Source organism: Nelusetta ayraudi, unplaced genomic scaffold (assembly GCF_046127955.1).
Source record: "Nelusetta ayraudi isolate G7.1 ecotype Tasmania unplaced genomic scaffold, CSIRO-AGI_Nayr_v1 ptg000042l, whole genome shotgun sequence".
NCBI lineage: Eukaryota > Metazoa > Chordata > Actinopteri > Tetraodontiformes > Monacanthidae > Nelusetta > Nelusetta ayraudi.
This window is the reverse complement of record NW_027466092.1, coordinates 12,135,265-12,162,785: the sequence shown is the minus strand read 5'-3', so window position 1 is coordinate 12,162,785 and position 27,521 is coordinate 12,135,265. Positions and strand designations below refer to the sequence as shown.

The 27,521-nt window shown below is 42.8% G+C and overlaps 2 protein-coding genes across 2 annotated transcripts; both read right to left on the bottom strand.

Moving 5' to 3' along the window:
* Positions 1–288: 288 nt before the first annotated feature.
* On the bottom strand, positions 289–21,343 carry wdr90 (WD repeat domain 90). Its single transcript, XM_076034471.1, has 43 exons — positions 21,063–21,343; positions 20,890–20,981; positions 20,578–20,754; positions 20,133–20,271; positions 19,676–19,846; positions 19,159–19,285; positions 17,492–17,550; positions 17,337–17,407; positions 17,010–17,246; positions 16,838–16,900; positions 16,681–16,749; positions 16,471–16,581; positions 16,049–16,194; positions 15,717–15,774; positions 15,103–15,221; positions 14,826–14,984; positions 14,549–14,691; positions 13,367–13,483; positions 12,947–13,182; positions 12,589–12,725; positions 11,670–11,800; positions 11,440–11,570; positions 10,771–10,932; positions 10,063–10,191; positions 9,618–9,751; positions 9,490–9,530; positions 9,253–9,375; positions 7,835–7,927; positions 7,642–7,724; positions 7,457–7,559; positions 6,969–7,090; positions 5,384–5,540; positions 5,116–5,306; positions 4,380–4,548; positions 4,148–4,271; positions 3,695–3,866; positions 3,469–3,591; positions 2,740–2,908; positions 2,475–2,605; positions 1,874–2,011; positions 1,323–1,439; positions 1,111–1,195; positions 289–761 (listed from the first exon to the last, which is right to left on the bottom strand). The coding sequence occupies exons 1-43, from the start codon at positions 21,073–21,075 to the stop codon at positions 604–606; spliced, it is 5,430 nt and encodes a 1,809-aa protein (XP_075890586.1). The 5' UTR covers positions 21,076–21,343; the 3' UTR covers positions 289–603.
* Positions 21,344–21,545: 202 nt separating this feature from the next.
* Positions 21,546–27,359, bottom strand: LOC142894312 (glucagon receptor-like). Its single transcript, XM_076035576.1, is given in 12 exon segments — positions 21,546–22,140; positions 22,302–22,343; positions 23,012–23,150; positions 23,485–23,576; positions 23,746–23,815; positions 23,905–23,965; positions 24,392–24,551; positions 24,637–24,793; positions 25,128–25,234; positions 25,593–25,714; positions 26,913–27,222; positions 27,321–27,359. Coding segments are annotated over 12 exon segments (1,371 nt in total). The 3' UTR covers positions 21,546–22,068.
* Between the last annotated feature and the right edge of the window lie 162 nt (positions 27,360–27,521).

Genomic DNA, 27,521 nt, shown 5'->3' with positions numbered 1-27,521 from the left:
GCAGAGATATCAGTTCTGCATCAATCCTTCAATCACACACCCTTCTGTCTCAGATACTTATTTATATATATAGGGTTAAATGGTCAATTTAAAAATGTTTAATGCTGCCTTTTATTAAAAATCCATTAAATAACAAAGGGAAAAAACACTGAAAAAAAACAAAAAAAAACAGTTCTGCTTGGTGTGTGTGTAAATGACAGCTAATTAAATAATATACACATTTGTCAATTGTTTTATGCAGTTAATCAAACGATTATGCTGACAACGCAACAGACTCATGACTCAACATATGTTGTATTTCCTCATAATAAAATGTGCTTTATTAAGAAAAGCTGAAGACAATAATACCAAGATGATCCGTGATTCAATAATTATATAATAATAATAATAATTCATACTAAAAAAAGAACAACACAAATACAAAAACAGTTTAACAGTAGAAAAGGCAAAATATGCAGAAAACACTATATTCCAAAATGAAAAAAAAACACATGTACTTAAAAAATAAAAGCCTAATCACAAAACTCTTTAATTTAAAACATTTATGATACAATTAAATTACACTAATGACAGTAAGCCCAGCCACTTGTGGACACTGGGCCATCAGAGTCCACGCACCTCCCACAGCATGATCTCATTAAAAGCGACACTCAGAAGAAGTTTTCCAGATGGGGAAAAGTGACACATCTGCAGTGAGTCACTGTGCTGCAGGAAGTTCTGGAACTGCCCGTTTGTTGACTTAATTATCTTCAACACTCTCTCTGAAAGGTCATTGCAAAAAAAAAAAAAAATGTTTTAGATCTTTTCCATACTTTCTGTGTTTGTACCCAGTCTACAGTCACACACCAGGACCACAAGCGGCGTGACTCTTCATTAATGCCTTCTCATCTGACACAGGTCTTATGGAAGCGTGAACAGTACAAATCAAATCTGATCTTTTCCAGTCAGAATTAGGACCTTTTGATATATGTCAATCAGATACACATTAATTTTTGATTATTACAGCAAAGCAAAGGTTTGTTTAGAACAGTGTTGCAAACTGCAATTCTTAGATTTCACCATTTCATCAAATATTAATGTATAACATCATGAAAACAGAGAACACTTTACCTTGTGATCCCACAGCTATCAGTTCACTTGAAGAAGAGAGACTGAGACATGATGCCCAGTGGGGTAAGGCAATCTTTTTAATTATCTGTGGTTGTAAAAAGAAAGCTTACATGACATTGTGTAAGGTAAGAAATGCATTTATGAAAATTTTATCAGTGCAAAAAAACACATTCCGGAACATGTGAGCAGGTGGTGAGGCGGCTCTGTGGTACCTGCTTTTTCACAAGGCTGTAGAAATAAATTTCCTTCTCTACTCCGAAGCCAGTGTAGATGATCAAACTGGGGTCTGCGTGGCTGAAGACAGCAAGGCTGGGAGGCAGGCTGTCGTCCTGTTGTCAGCGAGAAATAGCATGACAGAAAGGACAGAAAAAATGTCAATGCTGACAAAGGTGAAAGTTGGAAAATGTTCAAATCACTTTAATCAGAATGTTTTATCTCAAACTGCCTGTCTATAAATTGCCCAGAAATGACAAGTAAGAGTCCAGAATGAACAACTTTTGCATGCCCTGCTTTTCAGAAAGTTTGCACGTCTGGAAACACACCCCACAGTGACATCACAAAGGGCACATATACCTCTAACCTATACATTTGCACAGTTTTAATGATTCAGGGTGGGAGTGGTTAATTGTACACCTTATGCCTTCATGTAAAACATGTAAACAAGTCTTCAGAAGCTCAAAGATTATAATCCTCTCAAAAAGCAGCTTGCAGCATATGGCCAAGACCGATTTCCCTCCCGTCTCATAGGTAAAACACAGCGTACCTCGGGGCAGGCGGGAGCAGGAAATGTCAGCCAGTCCAGCAGACCACACTTGTCATCCAGCCAATCAGCAGCCCACACGCTGACACGTCTGTCTGCGCTGGCCGCCAACCACATCTCGTTTCCCTCTGCTGCGAACGGCTGCGGGTTCAGGGATGAAAGCAGCTTTATATATGACGGCAAAATGCCATGAAATGCCACAGGAATCACAGGGTGAATCTGAGCGAGCGCTCTTCCTCTTGCACTTTAAAAAACTTCAAATGAGATCCACCACCTCGAGCCTTGCCACTGCAGATGAGCTGAAAGATCAGAGTCGGTCAAAAGCAGCCTTTGGATAGAGGTGAAGAGCTGCTTTGCTCCTGAGCATGTATACCTATGTATGTACAGGCCATATCATACCAGCCTGTATCTAAAAACAGACTTGAGAGGATTCCTTTAAACTACATACAAGCACATTAACAAGATGAACTTTCAGAATTCCACTTGTATTGACGAAAAAAACCATTAGGATCCTGTTTTGGGAATGACCTCTGTATGACCTGCAAAATAGTGATGATGGAAACATCTTTTAAGGTGACTCCTCCTTCTTGATGGCTGGGCTGACCTGTTCATTCACACAGTGGATGGCAGTGACCGCTGCTCCTCGGTGGTCTTCGATGACCCGGGTAATGGTGCCGTCCGCTAGGCTGCTGACAGCCACCACGCCATCTTTTCCCGCTGAAAGGATCACGTGACCTGCGAGGACGGAGGGTAAAAACACTTTCTTGTAGAAAGAAATTCATTTACCAAGCCATGTCTCAGAATGTAGCTGTGGAAAACTGATTAACTCAGACAAAAGAAAAAACATTGTGAGCGTAGACTTGGCTCACCGTAGGCAGAGTAGTGGATGGCGCTGATAGTCACATGATGAGGTTGCAGCTTCATTTCCATGTCCGAGGAGGCCAAGCGGAAGATTCTCAGTGTGCCATCGCTGTATCCTGCAGCCACGCACGCACTTTCCTCCCCGGAGAAAGGGCTCCAACATACACAGCTACAGCCCTGGAACATGACACAGGAAGCAGCTTATATTTTAGTGCATGATGGTTTCAAAAGCTGCGGCGGATCAATGCACGAGCCGATTTTCCTGTCTAGTTTTCTTTATTTTATCAATTTGTTTTATATTCAAAATTAAAACTGACAAATGAACGATGGCTTTGCAGTGAGAGTCCAATCATTCAAACAAGGCAGTGGCAATACAACAAAGGCACAAGGACGGAGAAAGCCTGTCTGTCCCAGTCAATCACTCAGTGTAGGTGTGGTTGATGACTTCCAGGCTCATTTGTTCAACCAAACAAATAGTTTGCATAATTATGCGGCACGAGATTCTCTGACACCTCAGATCAAAGTATAAAGGAGTAAATGGTGACAGACAGACAGACAGATAGACAGATAGACAGATAGACAGATAGATAGATAGATAGATAGATAGATAGATAGATAGATAGACAGACAGACAGATAGACAGATAGACAGATAGACAGATAGACAGATAGATAGATAGATAGACAGATAGATAGATAGATAGACAGATAGATAGATGCTTATAGTTGTTGGCTCACCTGGTTCAGCACCTGGAACTGCACCACCAGTTCGATGCTCGGGACCAGCCATACTCTCACGCTGCCATCCTCACTGCAGGTGGCAAAATGCCTCTCATCACTGCTAAAGGCCACGTCGTTCACCTGAGAAGCAGAAATGCATTTTATTTACACATTCCAAAAACATAAAAAACAACCAAAAATGGCCCTTTGTCCAGTCCTCAGAAGTTTTCAATGAGTCTGGTACCCTGGTCATGTGGCCGCTGACCAGCCGGATGCTGCTGTCGTCCAACCAGTTGATGCACCACAGGGTTCCAGCCACTGTCCCCACGATGCCCATGTCAGCCGTATCATCAAAGGCGGCACTGACTGTGGCCCCATCCAGCATTATGGCCTTGTCCATCACCACCTTGGCCTCACTACAGGGCACAAGGAAAAAGCCAGCAAGAAATCAGGCTGCTGGAGGGGAGTCATTTGGAAAGTCAAAGGTACCACTTTCTTGAAAAAAGCATCAGGTGAGGCAATCAGAAAAGAAGTGCAGAACCTAAGAGGCATAATCACAGCAAGGAAAATGACTTTGACAAATTACACAAAGTACCCTGTGCTACCATCTACTCAAGAGAAAATGGGTCTCGGCCAGACCAGAGACGGTGATTTCTTGGAAATGCAACAAAGCAAGAGAAGAGAGGGAGCACCAGACCTTTCACTGGCTCTGCAGGCGTCGTCCCCAGGCGGAACACCTCTCACAGCTCCCATCTCCCACAGTCGCAGCCAGCGGGTGTTGCTGCCTGTCAACAGACGGTTCCCTCGACACAGCAGCACACCTTCGCCAAGAAAAACAAAAAAAAGAATCAAACACGCGACGCGGCTTTGTCGATAATGATGTTGCGTCCAGACCAGATGGCCGGAGGGAAGGCAGATTTCTTTCGTACCAATCTCTCCTGTGTCGGCTTCCCAGGTCATGAAGCAGCGGCGGGTGTTGACGTGCCACGCGCAAACGTGTCCGCGACTGCTGGCGCTGAACAGCAGGGAGTCCGAGTGGTAGCACACAGCCGTCATCTCCACATCCCCGACCTCAGCTGGCGCTTTCGCCCTCTCCGCCTGCAACGGGCAAAACGGAGCCGTCAGTCCCAGCGACGTTCCGCTTCAAGCGGTTTGGATCCGCTGAAGGTGAAGCCACTTCTTGCACGACAGCACTTTGAGATCCATGCCTTCATCACGTCTCGGCTGGATTACTGTCACGCACTTTATTACGGAGTCAGTCAGTCTTCACTCGCACGTCTCCAGGTGGTCCAGAATGCAGCAGTTTGTCTTTTGACTGGAATCACATCGCTCCCATTCTGGCCTCCCTCCACCGGCTGCCCGTGCATTTTAGAGTTCATCTTAAGAATCTTATTTTTTTTTTAAATCCTGCAATGGTCTGGCCCCACCTCACCTCTCTGAGATGCTTGACCCCTATGCTCCTGCTCGGTGCCTCAGGTCAGCTGACCAGCTGCTCCTGGAGGTACCGAGGTCTAAGCAGACGCTCAGAAGTAGAGCTTTTTCTGGTGCTGCTCCCTCTTTGTGGAACGACTTACCGCTCCACATTAGGTACGGTAAGGTAAGGAGTACTTGAAGTGCTCTATAAATAAAATTGAGCTGAAACGTGCCACTGTTGTGTCCACGTACCTTCAGGGCAACGTCCGAGCCTTGTGCGTGGATGACACAGAAGTGCACGCCGCTGCTTCCCACCGCGGCCAGCTGGCCGGCTGCCGAGGGGCTGAAGGCCACGTCGTGCACCCAACCCGACACGGCGACGCTGGACAGCAGCTGGAAGGTCTCACAGCTCCACAGAGCCACTTGTGGATCGGAATAATCTCCTACAAGGGGAAAGAAAAATTGTTGTAAAGAGACAGAGAGTCGCTTGATGTCTGATTTATCAGTTTAGGTCACTGACCAACAGACAGGAAGAGGCGACCATCCCTGGAGAAGGCCAGACTCTGCACTGCCCCCTTATGGTAAGTGATGGTACCGCGGCATTTTCCGTTCTGAAGGTCCCATATGCAGATGCGGCTCCTGCTGCCATGGCGACCCCCCGCTGCCGACACAACTGTCTGGACACGTGGAGAAGCACAACAGAAGCTGAGAGAAGAGCAGCGACGAAACCACAGAGCTCCAACCAAAGTGCCACTGCGTCTGTTCACTGAAGATCGCATAACGTATAGTTCATCATTCCATTGCTTAACAAAAGTGATCTATAAGTTTAAGTGATTCCATGGACTATGTTTGTGTGAAACTGAATTTGGCAATAGTCTTGAACGCGAAATAAGATAAGTATGGGACACTTGTAGATGCCAGTTAGTAAAATTCCCATGAATGAAAAATTGACCTTTTCTTCTGCTGCTTTTCAGTTTTGCCACCTTGAGGTCTGAGCAAATGTGCAGTTTGAGGTTGATCTGAAGGCTTCCATAGAACATTATAGAGCAAAGCTGCTGCGCCGGAAGATTTTCTTTCCAAGATGTGAGTCAATAAATGTGACTCACACATCGGTGTCAAAATGACTGCCACTTAGAGTGTGATTACAGGTGCTCAACAAACAGACACACATCAATTCATACAAAGCGGCTTGCAATGACCTTTATTGACTCGATGTTCCCACAGCGAGCCACAAAGCACCGGGCAACCAAGGGGTAAAATTATCCCTCTTAATGATGAGCCACATGCCCTTTTCCAGTCTTATAAAAAAAAAAAATAACCTGCTATACCTCGCGCCTCACCACAGGTCTCACGGGAGTTCATTTTCCTCCGGTAATAGCGATCACCCGCTGGTGCCTCCCACTCCCTCAAAAAACTGGCCTGATTGACTGTGAAAATTCTCATCCATCTGGAACACTATGAAATGCCTACAGCAGGTGCTGCTTGATCTAAGCCGACATAGATATTCATCATGTCTGGCAATAATAATACATATTTTTATCTGATATGTCTATATCATAACATTGCGTGTTTCACTTATGTGTGCACTTTTTATTTTTCATCTATTTCTATTTTTTGTAATCTTATTTTACTCGTATTTATTCTATTTTGCAATTTGTACTCTTGTTTCAACCTTGGATTTTCTGTAAACTTGGCTGCTTGCATCACTGCAATTTCCCCATGTGGGACTAATAAAGGAGTATCTCATCTTATCTTATATATATATTTATTTTTTTCAGTATGCTATGAAAATTCACACCTGGCCACCCGAAAACACCTGAAGATTGTCAACTAGAACAGCTGATTCCTTTGAGGAAAGACATGTGCATGTTGCAATAAAAAGGCTTTCTCATTGAAAACGTTTCTGTAACACCCTCTCAGATTCTGTGACCTCAGATAAACAGTTGTTCCAACCAATATTTAAGGGGTTAAGGACAACTCAATGCAACACTGCAACAATTACTGCAAGTGGATCAGCTCTACTTTATACTCCATCAGCAAAAGAAAACACTGTAGATATTTCTCTACCTTAAGGCGTTCCACAATGAGATACATATTTTTCATACCTGTGCATCACTTGTGATTGCAAGACAAGAGATCTCCTCGCTGTGACCCTGCAGGTGCCTCTGACTTCCAGTTTGGAGGTATTCCACGACAATTATACAGCCACAAGAGTAGGCAAACAAACCTGCAACAAAAAAACAGTCAAATAAAAAATAAAAATAAACAAAATAAAAAGGCCACAGTGCTTAGTGACGGCCACAGTGCTTAGTGTTGTTCAGCATTCTGATGTTTCATTGTGCTAAAACTGATGCTTTTGTGAGTGTTGCGCAGGAGTAAACAGAGGGCTAAATATGCTCAGCTCTAGTTTTATGAATGATCAAAGAGGTTGCTCTATGGCGTGTGTGTTTGTGTGTGTAGTATACATATATACATATATATATATATATAAGTATATATATGTATAGACATGATATATATATATACAGATGTGTACATATATGGTATATGGAGTGCAGCGAAATGTTTTTTTTCCCCATTGTATTGTGATAACCTTGGTCAGGGCTCCACACCATGTTCCCACGTCCATTGCCATTGTAACCAATCACCGTCCTCAGCTTTAGCCCCTCTGTTCCTGGTTGGGGCGCCACAGCAACCTGGAATATAGAAAACATTCAGAAATAAAAAGCATACACAATTGCAGTTAGCTACACTTAGTGGCTGAAATGACCTCTTTACCTGATCACGGGTGGAGGTCTTGAAACGCGGGATGAAGTGTCTGTAACAATCAGGACGAGTTTGCTTCCTCCTCCCCAGCTCAACTAAGTCAAAACAAACAAGCGAGAGGAAAAGACACGGTTCCGTAGTGACAAAAAGAAACGACTGGCAGAAACTGCTTACTGGTCATGAGGAGGAGGAACGTAGATCTTACCAGGTTCAATATGACTGGCCGTTAGTGGGGAAGTGCTGTCAAGCTCTGTGACTTTGAGAAAGGAAGACGCAGGTCTGGGATCAAGAAGCGAACCTGGCGCAGAACAACTTTGATTAGACCATGAACACAAACAACACTGAGATTAAGAAATTACTGGGTTAACGGCCCCGGAGTTATACCCAATCTAAGATGGTTATTTATCATAATGGAATTTCGAATGGACTTTCGAGGAGTTTGTATCTCCTGTATATATATATATATATATATATATATATATATGGATAAATATGAATATATTTATCCCTCTTTATCCCTCTTTTTGCAGCGTCATGCAAAACACTTTTTAGTTTTCTTCCATCCAAATGTTTTAATGATGCTGAAACAAGGGACAAATCGTCTAATTATAAATGAAACCAGAAATTTACACACGCAGACACAACACTTTTAATTAGACGAGTGGATCTGCAGCCTGATTTCATTAGTGGTTCAGTGGGGGTCGGGAAAAATGGAGGGAACGCTACATTATCTCTATCCTGGCTGCATGATCATTAACCAAACACAGCAGCATGAGGACATGATATAACACTTCCCACCGCAGTGATCAAAACAAAGAGGAAATTATCATCGCCACAGGAAAATAACCCACACAAATATTTTTTTTTCCGAATCTAAATAATTTGACAAGGAGCATATTTTCAAAATGAAGCAACATCCACAAATAGCCCATAAAAACAATAAATGACAATCGTCAACATACAGTAAATAACCGGACCGAAACCTCTGTGAACTTGTGCAAGCGTGAAACATGATTGTATCTGTTTAAACAGGGAAACAAACACCACACAAGTGACATTCCTGCTGCCCACACAGAGAAACATGAACTGACACTGCAGTAATTGACAGTTGCATGAGGGATGGTTAAAAGGTGGGACGTCCAGTCTCGGCTGTGCGACCTACTGTGATGAGCGTGCGTGTGCACGACGGCATGTGTGCACGCTGCCGCTGCTCGTCCAACGGCAGCTCAGAAAAAAACAAGACTGTGACATGATAAACGGACAGAGGGTGTGTCTGGCACACCCAGCATCCTCTTTGGTTACCGGGTTTAACCAGAGCTGTTTGTACATCAAGCTCGTTTGTCCATACGGTCAACATGAGTTGCCGTCAAGCAGGCGTTTGCTTGAGTGAGCAACGCATGAGATGTTTCTGGAACTCGGCAATTCACCACTGAATGAACAAGTCAGCAACATTTTTATTTATTTTGCAGTTATGAAAGGTTATATAAAGATTTCTTTTTTTTTTTTTTTTTTTTACAAAAACATAAATATTACAGAGTGCAGGAAGAGGTGGAAACCTAGAACCCCAAATGAATGCTTACTTGTAGCCTGAAAGCTTCAAAAAACAAGAAAAGAAAGACTAACCGCCCTGGTCGACTGAGTCCAGACGGTGAACATCCGGTGGTGGTGAGGATGGCACAGGTGCCGACTTTCGAGGCATCCCATTGGACAGTGAAACAACACCTTGGCCAGACTGTGACGGGCCTTCTATACAAGATGAAAAACACAGGAACAGCAGCACATTTATGATTAATGATTCTTATTTTTCATTGCAGTGCCTGTTGCACTGTTGTAGCGGGACAATGAAGCAGACCGAGGTACCTGGTTGTCTTGCAGAGCGGCTGCCTCTTCCTGCAGGTGACCTGAGCATAGAGTGCGTGTCAGATATGACGCTGCAAACAGTGCGATGCATGATAACAGGGTGGAACCACCGCCGAGATTATCATCACCTGCAACCGACCGAAGACTCAACAGGATGCGCCAGGAAGTCCCAGAGGAATATTGCATCTCCGACCGAGACCACGCCCAGCTGGTCAGGGGTGAAGGCCACCTGGCGGATGGGCTGACTGTGGCCGATGAACATCTGCACACAGCGAACTGAATTTATAATATCAATATGTTTTAACACATGAGCAGGAAAGCAAAACGCTGTTAAAGTAACTGCGTATAGTATGAAACGAAACACTCAATGTGAGTTTGATTGCTACTGTGTCAGCTTTAATAATGGTAATCAGAAATTACTTGGCAAAAAAGGCTGTCATGAGTGTTCTTATTCCTCATTGGCACGAGGTCACACTGTTAATTGAACATCTGCACTCTTTAACAGTCCTGAATTCTTGTTCAAAGCGAAACACTTTTAGCAGAAGCTCTGAATGGACTAAAAACTTTCATTACCTGTGCGGCAATCCCAGGCTGCATGTGATAATCCCACACTTTCACAGTTTTGTGTCCTGCTGTGAGCAAGAACCTGCTGTCGTCGCTCACAGCCAGGGACAAACAGTGGTGGCTGTGCACCTTTGACACCTGTGAAAACAAACAAACTGAGTTGGCCATACTTTAGTAGAATAAACGCTTCAGTCATGATGCAGCATTTGCTTTTAACAGACAAGTTTTCCGAACTCTTATATCCTTCATGAAATCTGTAACACAGTAGTAGAAAACAGTTTCGGAGACCCTTAAAATTTTTAGTCAATCCCAATTATTGTCATTCAGTGATTGCCAGAGATTTTCTTTTTGTGCGTTTCAGAAAGTTAGGCTGCATCAGAGGCACACAAACAAATAGAAATAATTTTGTTGCTCATTGTTAATAAGAAAACTATGTTCTTGTAGGTCCTCTTAGCGCAATACAGTTCATTAAAAATGCACAATTTCACAATTTTCCATCAATGTATATCTCTGTTGTGTTTTGATTTCAGTTGAACCACAACAACAGCTGTAAGACTATAACTAAAGGATAAAGACCACTTTCTTCCGATCCAGGTTAAGTCCCACACACCGTACTTCAAACTGATACCAACTAAACATGATGACCAATGTCTGAGGTGAAGACATCGTTTAGCCTTGGAAATTTTCCACCAGTGGAACTAAATCCGTCAGCGTTACCTCGCGAAGAAGATGGCCCGTCTTGGTGCTGAGCCAAACAATCTTGTTGGCAGAGGTAGCGACCAGCAGGTATTCCGTGAAGGCCGGAGCAAAGCAGACCTTCAGAGCGGAGTCAAGGCGGGGGCTCGCTGCGTCCAAAATACTGACGTCCACGTGGAGCAACTGGGGGAAAAAAAAAATTACACAAGCCAGTGAGCAGAGGGTGGAATTTAAGAATCTCTCGTTTCAAGGGACAATGTGAAAAAAACAGTTTGTAATGAGGGTGATACAAAGAACGCATTTAAACCATGTGTGACTGAAAAAACAATTTTTCATTCTGTGTTTTACAACTTCATTAACAGGTGAACTATTCAGACATGAGAGAATTCCAGGCTTGTACTGAAACACACGGTTTGAGAAATCAGCCCTTTGTGCATCACTTACATACAGACAGTGTAAATGCAGTCATGTGTCGTTTTCTGGAAAATTATCCATCCAAGGTTGTTCCAATGGAGTCCAGAATGGCTATAAAAGCGGGTGTTTTGAGTGATCTTATGGTCTCATAGCTCAACACTTTAAACACTCATCTATGGCAAGCATCCCGCATTAGGGGGTTGCAACAGCACTGCTAGTGGTGAATGATAAGCACTGATCACACTGTAACACAGCAGGCGACTGCGAACGAGATACCTCATCCAGAGTCCGAGAGTCTGCGATGGTGACGATGTACTCCGTCGGGCCGACAAAAGCCAGCCGGCTGCTGTCGGTGCTCAGCGCCAGGGCGTCCGGGGCGCGCTCAGAGCCTCGCGCCACCACATTACCTGGCCAATCAAACGCAGAGAGACATCAACGAATGGTACGTGAAATGTGACTAACGTCAATAAGGTGAGCTTAGTCTGCGTATGCGTGCGCGGACTTACGCACAACTCTGATCAGGCTGTGGCTTTCCTCAGAGGCGTTGTAAAATGCCAGAGAGCCCTGCGAGTCGGCGCTGTACATGAACTCCCCGTCTGGGGAGAAGGCGAGGCCCACCACGTCACCGGTGTGGATCCTGCAAGCAGGGACCTGATTAACATTGAAAAATACTCCATATGCACCAACACTAAGTGGCCTGCAACAGGGTCAAAAATACACCAAACTGTATATTACAGATCAGGGGTCACCAACCTTTTTGAACCTGAGAGCTACTTCATGGGTAGTGAGTCATACAAAGGGCAACTAGTTTGCTACTCTCTTCTGAAATAACACATTTTCTTAGTTAGCCTTTAGTTATTACATATTATACTCACCTATGTGAAAACACTGATCATGTTAATAAATAATCACAATATGTATCAACAGTGACTAAACAAGGTTGGATAAAATTACATTTTATAATTTTCAAAAATAAAATAAAAATAAAATAAAATACATATTTTTTTAAGATAAATGAGAGGAGAGTACGCTGGCATTTATTTGTTCGCTGCTTGTCCATCTTTAAGTTCTGATTAAGTTATAATTGTGTTGATTCACACTTTTTTCTTTATTTTGAATTTTGAGATTTCATAATGAAAAGTGCTTTATAAAGAAAGCAAATTATCATTATTATTATTATTATTATTATTATTATTATTATTATTGTTATTATTATTATTATCATCATCATTATATTTTAGGTGCAGCTCACTGAGTTGTGCTATTTTTAGAACAGGTCTGCGGGCGACCTTGTGCCCACACAAGGTTGGTTACCCCTGTTACAGATAGCAATGACCCTCTTGATGTGTAATGGCATTAAACCTCTTTCAACATGCATAACATTGTAACGGTGGTGCAGCTGGGGCTGTGCGGTTCGCTACGTACTCATGTTCTGCCAGCAGCTTTGCAGTGGCGACGTCAAAGACTCTGACGGTGCCGGAGTTGAAGCCACAGGTGAAAATCTGCTCGCTGGGATGAAAGGCCACAGAGGCGGGGCCCTCTTCCGACTCAAAGTCATACAACTGCGCAGAGAAGACAGCGGCCAACATTTCAGTAGGGGAAAAAAAAACTAGCCAAATGCAATGAATGACACATAGTAATGTGCGTGATATGTGAATGCGTGACTTTAATTATTGAACTGAACACTTGTGAATTAGCAGCTGTGAGCTTCACTTCTGAGTCTTTCTAAATGTTCCCCGATTTACAGGAAAAATAAAGTATACACACGTGATGCTTTACTGACCTGATGCAAGGAGTCCATGTTCCAAATGCGCACTGTTCCGTCAGAGGAGGCCGTGGTGAGATGCCGACGGATGCCGTCCACGCTGAAGCTGCGCACGGTGTCCGTGTGTGACCTCATTAGCGTGTTGTAGCGGCGGGTCCTCACGTCCAGGAAGCCCAGATTGCCGGTAGAAGTGGCGCCCAGGACCAGAAGGCCATCTGATGAGACAGACACCAGGCTCACCGGTCCCTCGTGCTCTGGAAAATAATGACAACTTCTGACAAAGAGATTGGCGCTGTGCGTCAGGATGCGACCAAAAACCTCTCACTCTCATCTTCTGTGTCACTGCGCCTTGTGGCAGAGCAATGCTTACAAACGAGGTTTCAAATCAATCTTAAAATGCAGTTTGTGTTGCTGTGCCACGAGGACCGAGGCGCCTACCAGCCTCGAGGAAAACGGCAGAGAAGTCGAGAGGCCACAGACGCAGGAAGCCGTCTTCAGAGCCGGTGCAGCAGAACGAGGAGGACACACAGATGCTGTTGATGGCAATGGCTGGACCTGAGGACCATGGTTAGAGCAGACAGTCAGATGACGCTGCAGGATTGAAAGGGACTGTTCAATATTTTGGTAATATTTGCCTTGAAAACAACTCTTTCTCTTCCTGTAACATTATTATTTCATACTGTGGCGAAAGTGCAGGTCAAAATCTTATCTGAAGTGCGTTGTGGAGTTGTTGGATTAGCTGCGTTTCCATTAGTCTTTCGCAAAATAAAAGCAACATTTCTAAAATTTTGACAAAGTACAATTGCGATTTGCAGGTGTTTCCAGTGAATGGTGTGAAGCGCGTAAGCCGTAATTCTTGTAAAATCTCGTCCCACGAGACCCCACTTTGAGGAGGATGGAGGTACAAAACATTTTGCAATAAGTCTGCATTTTAATGTTGTTTGCTGTCAAGAATGCTTGTTATATTTTTCTCTTTCATTACTTGTAAAAAAAATATTCCGTCTCCTCCTCCGTCCAAACATAACGCACCATTTTCACTTGAACAGAACTGGTCACATGACCCGGTACGTCACATCTGCTGACATGTAAAGGTGAAAAGTGTTTCCATGACGCTTTTGCAATATACCTCTATACCGATATGTCTGGAAAACTACCTCATGAGAGCTTCAAAACCTTTTAGCCATACTTGAGAGGTTTTTCAAAATGTAGGTGTTTCCATTACCAGTTTCTTATTGCAATATTTATGCTTTGCGCAAATCTAGGGGTAATGGAAACGCAGCGACTGATAATCAAAGGGAATGTACATCCTCAGATACCTATGGGGGTTATAGTTCTATGGCGACACTGCTGAGATGCTGAACTGTCCCTTTAAGGCAGGGGTCCCCAAACTACGGGCTGCGGGCCACATCCGGCCCGCTGTGTGTCTCTGTCCGGCCCGCGTGAAGGCAGTCATACCCCCCCACGTAACTTTGCCGACACGTTAGCGCAGCGCGACAGCGGTAGCGTGCTCCCGTCCTCGTTCCCCCGCTCAACAAAGAAATGCTGGGACGTTAGCGCTATTTCCAACCAACCAACCAGTTTATCTGTTTACCAGAGTCCTTTTCAAGATCGTAAACACACCCTTTTTATCGATGCTCTTCTCACTGCAGTCTTCTTCCTCTTCCTCCTGCTGCTGCTGCGCTGGCGTCAGCCTCCTGGCGTTGCTAATAACCGCTTTATTGTAGTCAATTTCCAAAATGTAGCCACTCCGACTGCTGGCAAATCTATTCAATATAAATCAAGACAAAATGATTCATCGTTCGTGAGGTTATTACAGATCGGCATGTCAACTGCACATGCGACTCACACTTATCGAACACGATCGTCCAACTGGACGGGATTTTGTTTGCACACTCACAGAGTTCGATCATCACAGTGTTTCGAAGTGTCTCCCTCCTCAAAGGCCACGTCAGTGAAGTCCAGCGAGTGGTATTCACCCAGATCGACCGAACAGGAGCGCAGCAGACCGTTTCGGACCCTCCAAAGGCGAATATTATTGCGACCACATGAAACCATCCTAAAACAAGATTTGCTCGATTATTGTGCCAAAAGCTATTTACAAACCGCAGACAGAGAAAACATTAAAAAAAAAAAAGGGACCAGGAATGTGGACAAGCAGAGACAAGCTCAGGAACCTTGTGTCATCGAAGCAGGCAACCTTCATGGTGCTGACGTCCACGTCTGTGTGCACCTTGGCCAAGACGCTCACGTCACCGTCTCTGCTGACATTCTGAGTGTTCCATACGACAACCATCTATTAAAAAGGAAAAAAAGGGTTGAAAAGATGACAAGATGAATGAGAGAAGAGGTGATATTTTGTCCATGGGAATACAAATAGGCTCCAGCAATCCTAAAAAGGCAGGAAGTTGAAAAGCCTGTCAGCCAATTTTATAAACTGGGAATTGTACGATAAAATGAAGAATAAAAAAATCAACCTAATATAAACAAAATTAAAAGGGGTTAAGTTGGTAAAAGGTTTTTTGCAATATTATGAGGACAACTTTTCTCTCTTGAAGTCTTGATCTGATGACACAGTTTTAGTTATCAGAGCATCTCTGCAGCAAGTCCAAAGACAAAATCTGGCTTAAGGGAACTCAATGGAAGAAACGCGTCATTTCAAATAATGAGGAGTGGCTCTGCTTACTCTCCCAACACACATGGGGTGCAGCAGGTGCCACTTGTCTCCGCTTGCCTTGAAGACAACAAAACCCTTTGATCTCCATGTGAAGTTTGCACCTATGTGACTTACTGTTTTACGGTTGCTGTCTTTGCCCACGCCACAGAGGGTTCCGCCGCTGTGAGAGAAGCTTTGAAATGAGAAGAGAAAAGGAAGAAATTGTTTTTAAAAGGATGAAGGCCGCTAATGACAGAAAGCAAAGTGGAAACAAACACTCCTATTTAGAGACGCTGCAATCACTCAGCTGCTGATCACCACTGGCTGGTATTCAGTGATTGATAAATGGCGGTTTGGCCAGATAACACAATGTTTGATTGCAACTGTGTTTATACTTTGAAAATATTGCTTAAATTAGGAGCAAATCTCTAATGGAATCTCAGCCACTGCGGACTAGACGTGGATACCTTAGAGAGGTCACTGAGTGGGCATGAATCCCAAACATGGCGAGACAGTTTCCGACAGTGTAGTTCCAGACTCGAACTGCACAGTGGTTGCCAGTTTGCGCTGATGCCAGAAGAGTTGTGTTGCCATCGAAAGCCAGAGCAGACACCTACAGCGGGTGGGAAGGGAACCGTGGATAAACATAGCAGAGCATGACGCCTCCGTGTTGATGCTTTCAGTCGGGTAACTAAAATTAAGGAGAACAAATCTGCAAACAAACAAGGATTAACTGGCAGATATACAGATGTGTTCATCCCTGACACCTGTTGAAATAATTGGGTGAACATCGTCATTGATGAATCATCTCAGTGCCCGATTTAGAATCCTCTGTGCCATCCCACACACTAAATACAGCCTCTGGAGCATGCACGCACATCTCATTTACCTTGTCAGTGTGTCCAGTGAAGAACCTCTGCTGGTTAGAGGAAATCTTTAAAGAGACCACAATGGCGTGACACGGATAGACAACTGCATCTCCCGACTTGGTCCAAAGGGCCTGCAATGGCATAAAGAAGAGACGTTAAAAGATTGTTAGCGATGGACGCCGGTACCAATAATGTTGGACATGTTTTTGAAAAGCAGGTGAGCTGCATACACATTTAGCTGTGGCTCCTCCGAAGCCAATGATTCGCCTGAGCCTGAGAATTGGGTCTGGAAGCAGCTTCTGTCAGGCAGTACAGACAGAAAAAATACATATTGGCTTGTAACAATCTCATCAACCGAGTCGTATTAATTCTTATCCCTCCTCCTACCTTCTGTTTGTCTTCCTTAGACAATGGTAAATGGACAGGAGGTGGTACAGAAGTACAAACAAGCTGAGTGGGAAAAAACATCAGCACTTTTAAAAATCAAATATAAAAATCAATAAAGACCTGTGTCATTAAAAATATTTAAATTAGTGTAGAAAAATGTGAATCTCATCACCTCTTCATCACTTTCCACCTCATACTTGGCAGAGCTGTTCTCATAATGCTCTGACTCGTGAGCTCCCCCATCATCGATGTCAGAGGGTGGTCGCGATAAGAGTGTCGACGAGCTGGAGCGTGCTGCGTCCTGCTGCGGCTGGCTGTCTTCGGGGCCATACCAGTTGTCCTTCTGCTCGGTGGAGATGACTCCCAGCTCTGGCAAGTTGGTCACCGAGGGGGTTTTGTACCTTTGAAGCTAAGAATGCAGGAAGAGTAAAGTCAACAGCGGCCTCTCTGCCATGTTTCCAACGAGGATTGAACGTGCACATGTGCTATCGTGTCTTACCAATTTTGAAGAGCTAACCCCCTGGATGAGGGCTTTACTGCCCTGAGATGGGCTTTGGCTTGAACCACATTCTGGGGAAGAATATGCATCTATAGTCTGTGCTGGTGACAATATTTGCATGGATGGTGTAAACAGTGGAACAAATGATCACTTACCAGCCTTGCACTCGCCTTTGTGAACTGAATCCAGTGATTTTGATCTGTCCGCGGCAAATCTGTTGGTTTCAGACAGGATGCTCATCACACAGCAGTCACACTCCAGGAAATACACTCATGGTGAAATCAGTTTTGATTGCTAGTTTCTTTTAACACATCTTACAGTAAGAATATTGCGCTGCTATTCAGAGATATATATATATAAGTATATTTAATTGGGAATTTCGTATTTGTATAAGCAAATGTCATTTTAACAAAGCCTCTAACAATTAACACAAAATGCTTAGAAAGATAATATGGTAAAAATTAAATTAAATAATAACTAAAAGTGCAAGTAAAAGTAACAAATCCTGTGTAAACTAGAGCTGTGTGATGGCAGCTTGAAGGGTGTGGGCACAGGATTGCATAGTTGAGGTGGGTGGGTTGGGGAGGGGGGGTCAGGCATGGGCAGCAATGCATAAAACATAAAACATGCGTTACCAGCTGCAAGGGTGAAGAGTCGCCACATGAGGAAGCCAAAAGTGCGCTGATCTTTCAGCTGAGAAATTCTTTTTGAAGCTGACTTTTAGCACATACTTAGAGAGACAAGTTTGTCACTCAAGGCAGTGTGAAAGTGAACACGCCAAACCCAATATGTGCCACAAAATGCTGCATATGCACTCTGACCGGCAGCCAGTGTAAACAAGTGACGCAGCTGGTTTCTTCTTTTTGTGTATTGCTGGTTTGCAAATATGCTTGTCATGTTGACATAGACATGCAATCGTGCATTGCAAGGAATAACGATGTAATCTGAAAGCTGACTAACAAATGAGGCAATATTTGTTGTTTTGTCTGTGTGCGTGTGTGTTTTTGTGCTGTGTTCTTCATTCCAATTATGCGCTGATCTCAGTGAGGTCATGCCACAGCTAAAACTTTCAATCAACAGAGCACGACTTGCACAGACAGTGGTTCGGCCAGTATCAGAGGGCTGTTTGGCAAAGTCAAACTGGTGTGTGTTGCTCAACTGGCGTGGTCTGGAAAGAGTGCGTTTGCTTAGTGGTTCAGTTGAAGTTGTTAACTTAGTGATTAACTTTAGTTCACTTTCTTAGTTCCAAAGAGGTCAATCATGCTCAGTTTTGTGAGGTTATTATTCAGTTCAGTATTCAGTTGTTTTTTTAATGAGCTTATTAATGATTCTTTAATTTATGCTCAAATTCTTCTGCAGGTCAATTTTTCTCTCTCCCTACGGTGCTTCATTATTAGTCCCTCGTCACCTAGAAGACACTGGGGATGTAACAGCAGGAAAAGAGGAGCAATCATGCCCAGGCATGGTACCAAGTAATAATGCCTACAGCAAAAATGTCCCCAGAAAAGCTCAGGTAATGACATTTATTCAGTGACAAAACTCATGAGATAGCGAAGTTTTTTCAAAAGCATTCTGACAAAACTCATTGTGTAAATGCCATAAATGCCCATTATTGCCAAATGCAAACAGTAAAAATAAAAAAGCCCCCTCAGTTAACGCCAGTAGAACCACGCAATACACTGGGCCTCTAATATCAACAGTTCAAAATTACACTGTTGATGTTTCATGGTGCAATAGAAAGATTGTATGTCTTTCAGTGATGTCACAACAATCTGCAAAAATGAAGAGAAAGCTGCAACGTTAAATACTAACATGATCATACCTGATATAATCATAGAGATCATGCCAGGAGCATCCCTTTGGCACAGGAAATGCCATGTCCCGGGGCATTGCACCTCGTCCATTAGAAGAAGCCAGACCCATCATTTTGGCTTCATTGAAGGAAAGTCCTATTAAAATAGAAAATTGAAGATGAAGAACAATGTGTCACAGAGCAATTATAAGCCCAAATTGAATGCAAATTTCAACAATTGCCATATTGAATCTACACGAGCAGGGAAACTTGACAGGCCCCAATGCTTTACAAGTGCCATAAAAGTCACATTCATGTGAATGCATAATAGTGAGGTGTGGACCTTATAAGAAAAAAAAATTAAAGCTGTTTGAAGAAATTGGGTGTTCATGTTATTCAAAGGGTTGTCATTTGAACAGTAAAAGGCACTTTGAAGTTTCCTGATGCCTGACTGAATAATCTCCAGCAAGAAAATTGCCAGCAGGATCAACACAGAGTTGAAAGGCATTATAGGTTCAAATATCCAGTACGGTGTGCAAAGTGAGACCTGGGTCATGCAGTAGGTCACTTGTAAACACGTTCTTCACTGCCATGTTGGCACAAAGTTTCACGCCCTTCAGGTGACTGTGGCAGAGGCTGAGGTAGACAGACAGCGTGTACTGCAGGTCCATCATTAGACACATCCAGCGCACTGAAAAAGGAGCAGGATCCGGCAAGCCTGGGCAAAAATAGACACATTTCTTTCTTTTTCTTTTTTTTTTTTTTTACAGAGTTTTACAGATAAAATGTACAGACAGAGGAAGACCAAACACACTGTGAAGAAAAAGTAACTATGCAGATTTATGGTATTTGTGGCATACCCTGCACACAAATGTGATATTAACTTTGTTTATTATCTATTGACAAACAAGTATCGATAAACTGCTACCCAAGGATGCTGTGCAAAGAACACTTTGCACACACTTGCATTTGTTTGCACTTATGTTTTATTTATTTATTTTTACCTCGTCTTCCACTTTTGGATGCGCTCACAGAGGCAGAATCCCCTTCAGCGCCACATTGGAAGGGATACTGGAGCCAAGTAGGACTCGACTTGAACTCTTTGAACATATTGGAAAAAGAGATGCGCACCACCCGGCCCTCCTTGACAAGGTGGCGCAGAGAGAGAGGGGAAAAGAGGGAAAAGATTAGTCTCAAAATGCATCTTTCACTGATCTGGTGCATTTTCAAACAGCACAAATCGTGTAGAACGCAACAACCAACTTCCTGGAACCATTCAAAAACTTTTTTTTTTGTAACAGAGTCAACTGCAGGTGCGTTCGAAATAAAGTCTTCAATCATTCACCTTTAGAGAGGCAGCGATACAAATGACAAAATCACACACACACACACACACACACGCACACGCACACACGCACGCACGCACGCACGCAAAATCCTGCCGGGTACCTTGGAACAAACATCCAGGTGGACGACAAAGTACTTCCCAGGGTGAGGCCTGAAGAGCAGGTAGAAGTAGCGCCCTGTCAGTCCCAGAGAATGGTTGATGTTCTTGGGTATGACAATGTAGCTGCTGGCAGGGATGGGAGCCTTGATGTGGAACACTGGACACCTCAGCGTCTTGCTCTGTAAAGATTTGCAAATCAACAAGAACGTGGGCTCGAACACGCACAGGGAATTAGATTACCCAGAACTGCAAAGCCTACCTTAAAACGATGCCATGATTGTTAGGGTTACTATATATTATTTTAGTAGGATTACCATACACGTTGACACGTCTCCCTGTTTTCCCGACCTCTTCCATTCTCCGACTGAGACGTGCTTGAATATGTTTACGTACGGATGCTGCCATGCTGCGAAGTCAAAACAACATGTTGGGAGACTTTAAAGTAATCGACTGCAACGCCGCTGACAGAGCGTTCCATGTACTTTACCTCTGCCGTCCATCGATACCGCGGCGCTCTCAGTGTGTTTCCAACTTGGAGAGAGTCTTGACAGCTAACAGGAACCTTCGTGTAAAGTACGGGGATAGCTAGCAAACTCAGCTAAATAGCAAGATAAACGCCCTTCCGTTTTACCGGAAGTCACAGACAATAAACAAGTCGTTTAACATTTTATGAAAAAAAAAAAACATAACCACTTCTCCCAAGAAAGTGTACACAACTTTCCCTACGCATCAGGTGCCTGCTAAACTGATATTGTCCTTCCCGCTCCGACCGCCGCCGTTGTCAACGACGCCACACAGTTCGTGACGTCACCGCGTTACGCACAGGCTTCTGGGTAAAGAAGTTTATCGCAAGGAACAACACGAAAAGAAACGAAATCAAGGAACGTATGGAACTTCCAGAGAATTTAAGTTCAAAATAGAATTTTCTTTGATAGTGTTGGCATTTCACTTTGTGTAGCCGATGTAAACAAAATAATTTAAAGGTCATCCGTACTAAAATAATTCTGTGCCATTTTATTCATATATGTATTAATCATGTTGAATGTTTAATCTTGCTTTACAGTTAGTCACATATTTCCAATGTTTGTTTGTTTTTTGCTGGCATTGGGTCAGTAACTTCACATTCAAAACAAATCACATACAATTTTCAAATGCAGTGTCCATATTCAGTCTGAAACCATAATGGGGAGTAACCCCACGGGGTCTTGAAGATGAATGACCAGCGACACCTGCATTTCTGCAGCTGATTGCCTGTTGTCAACTGCATTCCCACGCTGCTGGGTGTTGCCCTGAGCTCCCACTACTGGACAATGTAGCAAAGAAACATCCGGCTGTGAGGCCGATGGTAGCATCTGAGTTTGTCTATTAATGAATGAACTCTCGGGATTGGGAGAGCCAGCAGATAGTGGTCCTGTGGGTGTGGCCGAAGATCTCCTGCGCTCTGGCACCGTGGCAATGGACACAGTGTCTCTTTGAGAGTCAAACACGGCTAGTCATTGTCCACAGCATGCAGTCCCAGCCTCTCCTCTCCAGCTGCACAACTTCCTCTTCAGCTCCGTTTTTACCTGCATCCGGATTGAAGGAGTCGCAATTCAGGGTCAAACACTGTCTGGATTTAAATACCCGTTGCATCACAGTGTAGGAATTAACTGTATGGTTTAAGTTTAAAATGAATATGATTCAATTGATATGCTGTGATTTAATGTATAGTGTGAAAGCAACATACCTCTTTATTGGCAAAGCAGTAGAGCACAGCAACCAAAAAGCCCTGCAGAGTTCACATATTAGGACAACAATGTCAAGACAGATTCCCAAAAAAGATATCTACGGTATATCACACAATATACAGAATAAGTCAATTATAAAGAACCATCCAACGTGAGTGCATTGTGACTATTTTGACAGACAATGATTTAAAAAAGAAAAGAAAAAGAAAAGTAATTTCAGTGTTTGCTGTGCTTTCTGTGGCGTGTTGCTTTCACTTTGATTGTGATAGTGCTTTGGGAACACCAGCAGATGTGATTTAGAGATCTATAAAGAAAAGTTGATTGATTTTTTTTTTTTATAAACAACAGTCTTTTTTTTTTTTTTTTTTACATTTGAATTAAAAAAGCACATTGGGTTTGAGTCAGTGTCAGACAGTGTGGCAGACCAATCCTCCTCCGCCATGCTCGGTCACCTAAATGTGTGATTGCAGGGAATTAGTGCATCAGTGAACTGCACTATGTGTGAAAAATGGTGGGTTATATATTTGTCTTGCATCGATTGATTTAGATTCAGGGCTGCAGTGGTGGACAGCTCCTTGAATGAGCGTCTTAAAGAACGATCTTAAGAAGTAACCCTTCATACGAGCCTTCAGAAAGGTCGGATCTGGGAATCCCTGCTTTACCAGACCAAGAAAATGGTATGCTGGCACTTTTTGCCAATAAAGCCTACCTGAAATGAGCTCAGAAAAATGGTGAAGAAAACCCTAAAGTAGCGCAGAAAGCCAGTCGTCTGCTCGTCTGTAGCGAAGATGAATATGATCTCATGAATACCAAACAAAGGGATGAGGGTAAGAGTCGCTTTGGCCACCCTAGGAGAGAAAATCAGAGGGCAGAACAAGAGGATCAAGAAGTTGGCAAGGTGGACGAGCCAGATTTCAAGATTGAAATCTTAACCATTCAGAAAGCATGCAAAGCTTCAGGGTTTTTCAGTGACTGCTAGTTTATTGGTGGTGACCAGACCAACCCCAATTCATTCATTCATTCATTCATTCAAACAGGCTGAGATGCTGCCCAGGACATCTGTAAGAGAACCCAGTGCCTGAAAGAAATTATGTGTTGTCATGTTTCATTTGTGACAAAACAATTTTTGAATCAGAGTTTTGAATCTTTGCGAAATTAGCAAAAATATTAGCAACAACTTGCCGGAGTTTGTAGTCAGGGTATCCGCTTTGGTTGTTGGCTCTTAACTTGGAGAGAATAACCTTCAGGATCTTTATGAAAATTATAAAGTTTACCTGCCAATCAGAAAAGCCAAATATAAAATAAATGGATATACATGTACACACACAAGCACGCACGCACGCACGCACACACACACACCCACACACCCACACACACACACACACACACGCACACACATGCACGCATGCATGCACGCACATAAATAAATAAATGTGTCCTTACTAGTGAAGCAAAAAGAATTGGAAAACGAATGATCCACCAGTAGATCATGTTCTCATTGACGGCCCAACACCTTCAACATGATTTAAAGAGGATGTCTCATTATCTCACATGCATCACACATAAAATGTACACCAAAAAAACCCAAAACCCTATGCCTACTCTTTGTTCTCTTTCAGCAGCTTCATTACAACCCATGGAGCCACGAATAAGAGTGGAGTTCCTATAGACAGGAAATTAGAGATCAGTATCAAAACAATATTGTGTTTTACCTGTAAAATGTGAATAAATATGCAGAAATACAACCACATATGTGGTAAACTTGTGCTGCTGCAGCTTTATGATGTTGCAATACAGAACACGTTACATGATGATCAGTGTGGATGTAGATAAACCCTGCACTAAAGAGTGTTTATAGAGACCCATTTAAACCGTGACATTTGTGAATGTATATTTGGCTTTGATGACGGGGCTGCTGTTGAGGTCATTTTATTGAAGTTGTTTTTAGTTTTCCTAGCCTTCTTTGGTCATAACCTTGTGATTGAACACAAACTATTTTGGTGGTACTGAATAATACCTCTAAATAAACAGTTTTTAAAAATCTAATTTAAACTCAAAGTCTCAGGAAAAGGAAGAAATTTAAACTCACCCCAACCAAGGCAGATGTAAGGGAGGTATTTGTTGTTGTCAATGAACACTGAAGCAATGAGCAGAGAGTACAAGTAAATGGCTTCTCCGAAGAACCAATAGTGATTGGCCAAGACGCAGTACTGCATTGCAGCCTGGGCTATTCTGCAGCCGATGGCAGCCTGGAGGAAAAGTTAGCAAGAAGTTAGAACATTTTCAGAAAATAAAACACACAAAACAATCCGTGTTCAGTGGGTGAGCGCTTACATGATCACTGAGCATCTCCCTCACGTCAGTCTGTTTCATGATATCCCGACCCCAGTGACGCTCCAGCATGGTGTCTTTCACAATGACAGAAACAGCTCGCAGGATGAAGGACAAGAAGAGGTTGGCATGTATGTAGTTTCTAGTGCAGCGCAGTTTCCTGTGAGAGAAAAGTGAGACACGTGTCGTCAAACAAACTGGATGTTTGGGGGGATTCTTTTGCTGACATGCGCTGAGAAATTATTTTTGATTTCAATGGTTAAAATATGGCTTCATATTATTCCCAAAAAATAAACAGCAAGCAATCCATCCAACGTCTATCATTTTACAATACAATTATTTACAGTAAAATTACATACAATTTTACTGTTTTCATTTCCCAAAATCTCCCCTTGTTTTTTTAACATTTGTATTTCATTGTTACATTTGTTGCCGAAGAAATTTACAACTGTTGCACAACAGGGACATTTTCTGCTGAATTTGCCGGTGTATACTTAAAGCTTAGAAGAATGATGAGAGCTGTCGTGAGGGTGAGGAGAGACAGCGAGTAGCCGGCAGTATACAGCTTCCTGAAGTTAACCATCAATTGCTTGAACCACAGCTGTAGAGACATCAGTACATAAATACATAAATGAATGAATAAATAAATAAATAAATAAATAAATAGATAAATAAATAAATAAATAAAATACGACTCTTGGATGAAGCGCTTCCTAAAATAATATTTTAAACACCAATTGTGCAATTCTTACAGACACCTTTTTCTACACTGGCTTCTTTACACAGACTCCTGTAGTTCTATCATGCTGCTACAGAAAACGGTTGAAGTGGAGTCTCACGAAACAGACCAGTGACCCAATTGTGTTTAAATGTAAAAAAAATGACAAATTAAAGGAGTAACTGTGCAGAAAAAAACATGGTATTTAGAACCCCAGGTTGGAGACATCTGAGTGCTCTACCTCCTGAGATGTGACCTCTTCCTCCTCCTCACATTGCGTCATGTCTCTCCACACCTGCCCGCTTTCATCTCTCTTCCAGAGGCCATCTGGGGCACACTGGCGACGCACAACACCATGGGATACTGGAGGAGAAGATGAAAAACATTCAAAACTCTGTAAAGAAGTTACATGTCAGTGTCCTTTATTTCAGAATTCTATTGTTTCCTGAATCCTTTCTATATTAAATACGCAGACAGATTTCTAATGCAGAAACAGAACCTTTTTTTTTTTTTTACACCACTGAGGTGATTGGGTTGTGGCTGTGCTAGCAGCCTTCAGGTCTAAGAAATGCACGTGTCTCACCCTTCTCCTCACAGCAATATCGATTTCCTGTGAAGATTATGAGGTCAAGCACAGGAACGCCATGGTCCACTAACAGCTTCATTGTTGTCTTGTCACTGCATGCAGGTGCAACTAGACAGCCGCTTTTCTGCAAAGCTCATGAGCAGAGTGAAGCACTAAGGAGTCTACTGTCTTTTTGTATATGTCTGCATGATAATGAAACAAAGTGGATCAACACATGGTCAACACGGTGACATGGCAAACCCACAAATCAGTACCACACAGACTTGAATTTTTATTTTAAAATGATCTACAATAGTTGCTTCCATGTGAACATAAGACATTGGACCACTGACAGATTGTCCAGTTCTTTTTTTTTTTTTCTTTTAAATCCCGGTTACATGTTGTGTCAAATTCTGGAGTGGCTCAACGCTTGCAGACCATTTTCCGCAAAGCTGGTGGACTCTCTCCAGAATCTCTCTTGAAATAACGTAGCTGGAATTCAGCTGAGCCGTTTCACAGCAGCCCACAGCGGTTAACCATGACTGTGATTAGAGCTCTTCTGAGGAATCTAACATTTTCACTTCCTAACAAGAAATAATGATTTTATCTCTCACCACTCATGCATCATCTATCTCGTCCAAACAACTATATCTACATCCACACTTGAGGACAGAAGAGTTTGGCAGTTAGACTAATATGTGTCTTTAGATTGGGGGTGGATGCAAGAGTTGAAAGAAATGTTCTTCAACATTCTGATATTCAGAGATTCTTTATAATTTTAATGAATTGTAAGGAATACATAAAAATGGGGAAAAAATAGTCCTGTGATATTAAATATACTTTTTGAGAAGTCAAAAAAATAATCAAAACATCATTCCTCAGTGGGTGACAGCCGCATTTTGTCCCCCCCTACCACCATCAGAAACACCACTGGAGAAAATCTGAAAAGAAACTGTTTTTGTTCTCTCATCGTCCCCCCCCAAATTCAGCTCTTACCTTTGTCATACCAGGGCAGGTAGAAGGGGCAGGAGAGGTTCACCATAGATCCGGCAGGAGTATCTGGCCAGCAGGCGTATCTGTCAAAGGTTCTGTTGCAGAACAAGTCTGTGTCAAAGAGAAAAATAGTAAGAAACAGAAAAGCTCAAGATGTGAAAAATCTATTTTAATATAAGATGACGGTGTCAGCAAAGTGCATAAAACTCTCCACACCTTGAAGAACGGACTCCCTGCTCATCGCTTTGATGCAATCGTCTTTATACTGAATCCACTTTTTGTACGTCTCTTCCAAGACCTTCCCACTGGCAATCTGGCATAATAATTATTTTAGGGAAAAATACCATTCATGTTCGATATATAATACAGAGGCATTTGGCTCACACAGACACATAACTTTACAAAACCCACCTGTGCCAGGATGAGAAAAAGCACACGCATTGAAGCCATTGTGTCCCGCGTCTTTGTTTTTGCTCCAAGTCACTCAAAGCTGAAGAAAGAGTACAAATTATTTATATGTTCTCACATAAGAATTAGTTTAACTTGAGTATTTTGCTTATAAAAAAATTAATTTATAGCATTTTAGGACAACACTATTTAACGATTGACCAC

What these genes read in the sequence shown, in the direction of transcription:
- wdr90 (XM_076034471.1), bottom strand. An exon ending in CTAAGGAAGACAAACAGAAG is followed by an intron (nt 16,750 to 16,837) that starts GTAGGAGGAGGG and finishes ACTGCCTGACAG; the next exon opens with AAGCTGCTTCCAGACCCAAT. An exon ending in GCTCGGACGTTGCCCTGAAG is followed by an intron (nt 4,549 to 5,115) that starts GTACGTGGACAC and finishes TGCCCGTTGCAG; the next exon opens with GCGGAGAGGGCGAAAGCGCC.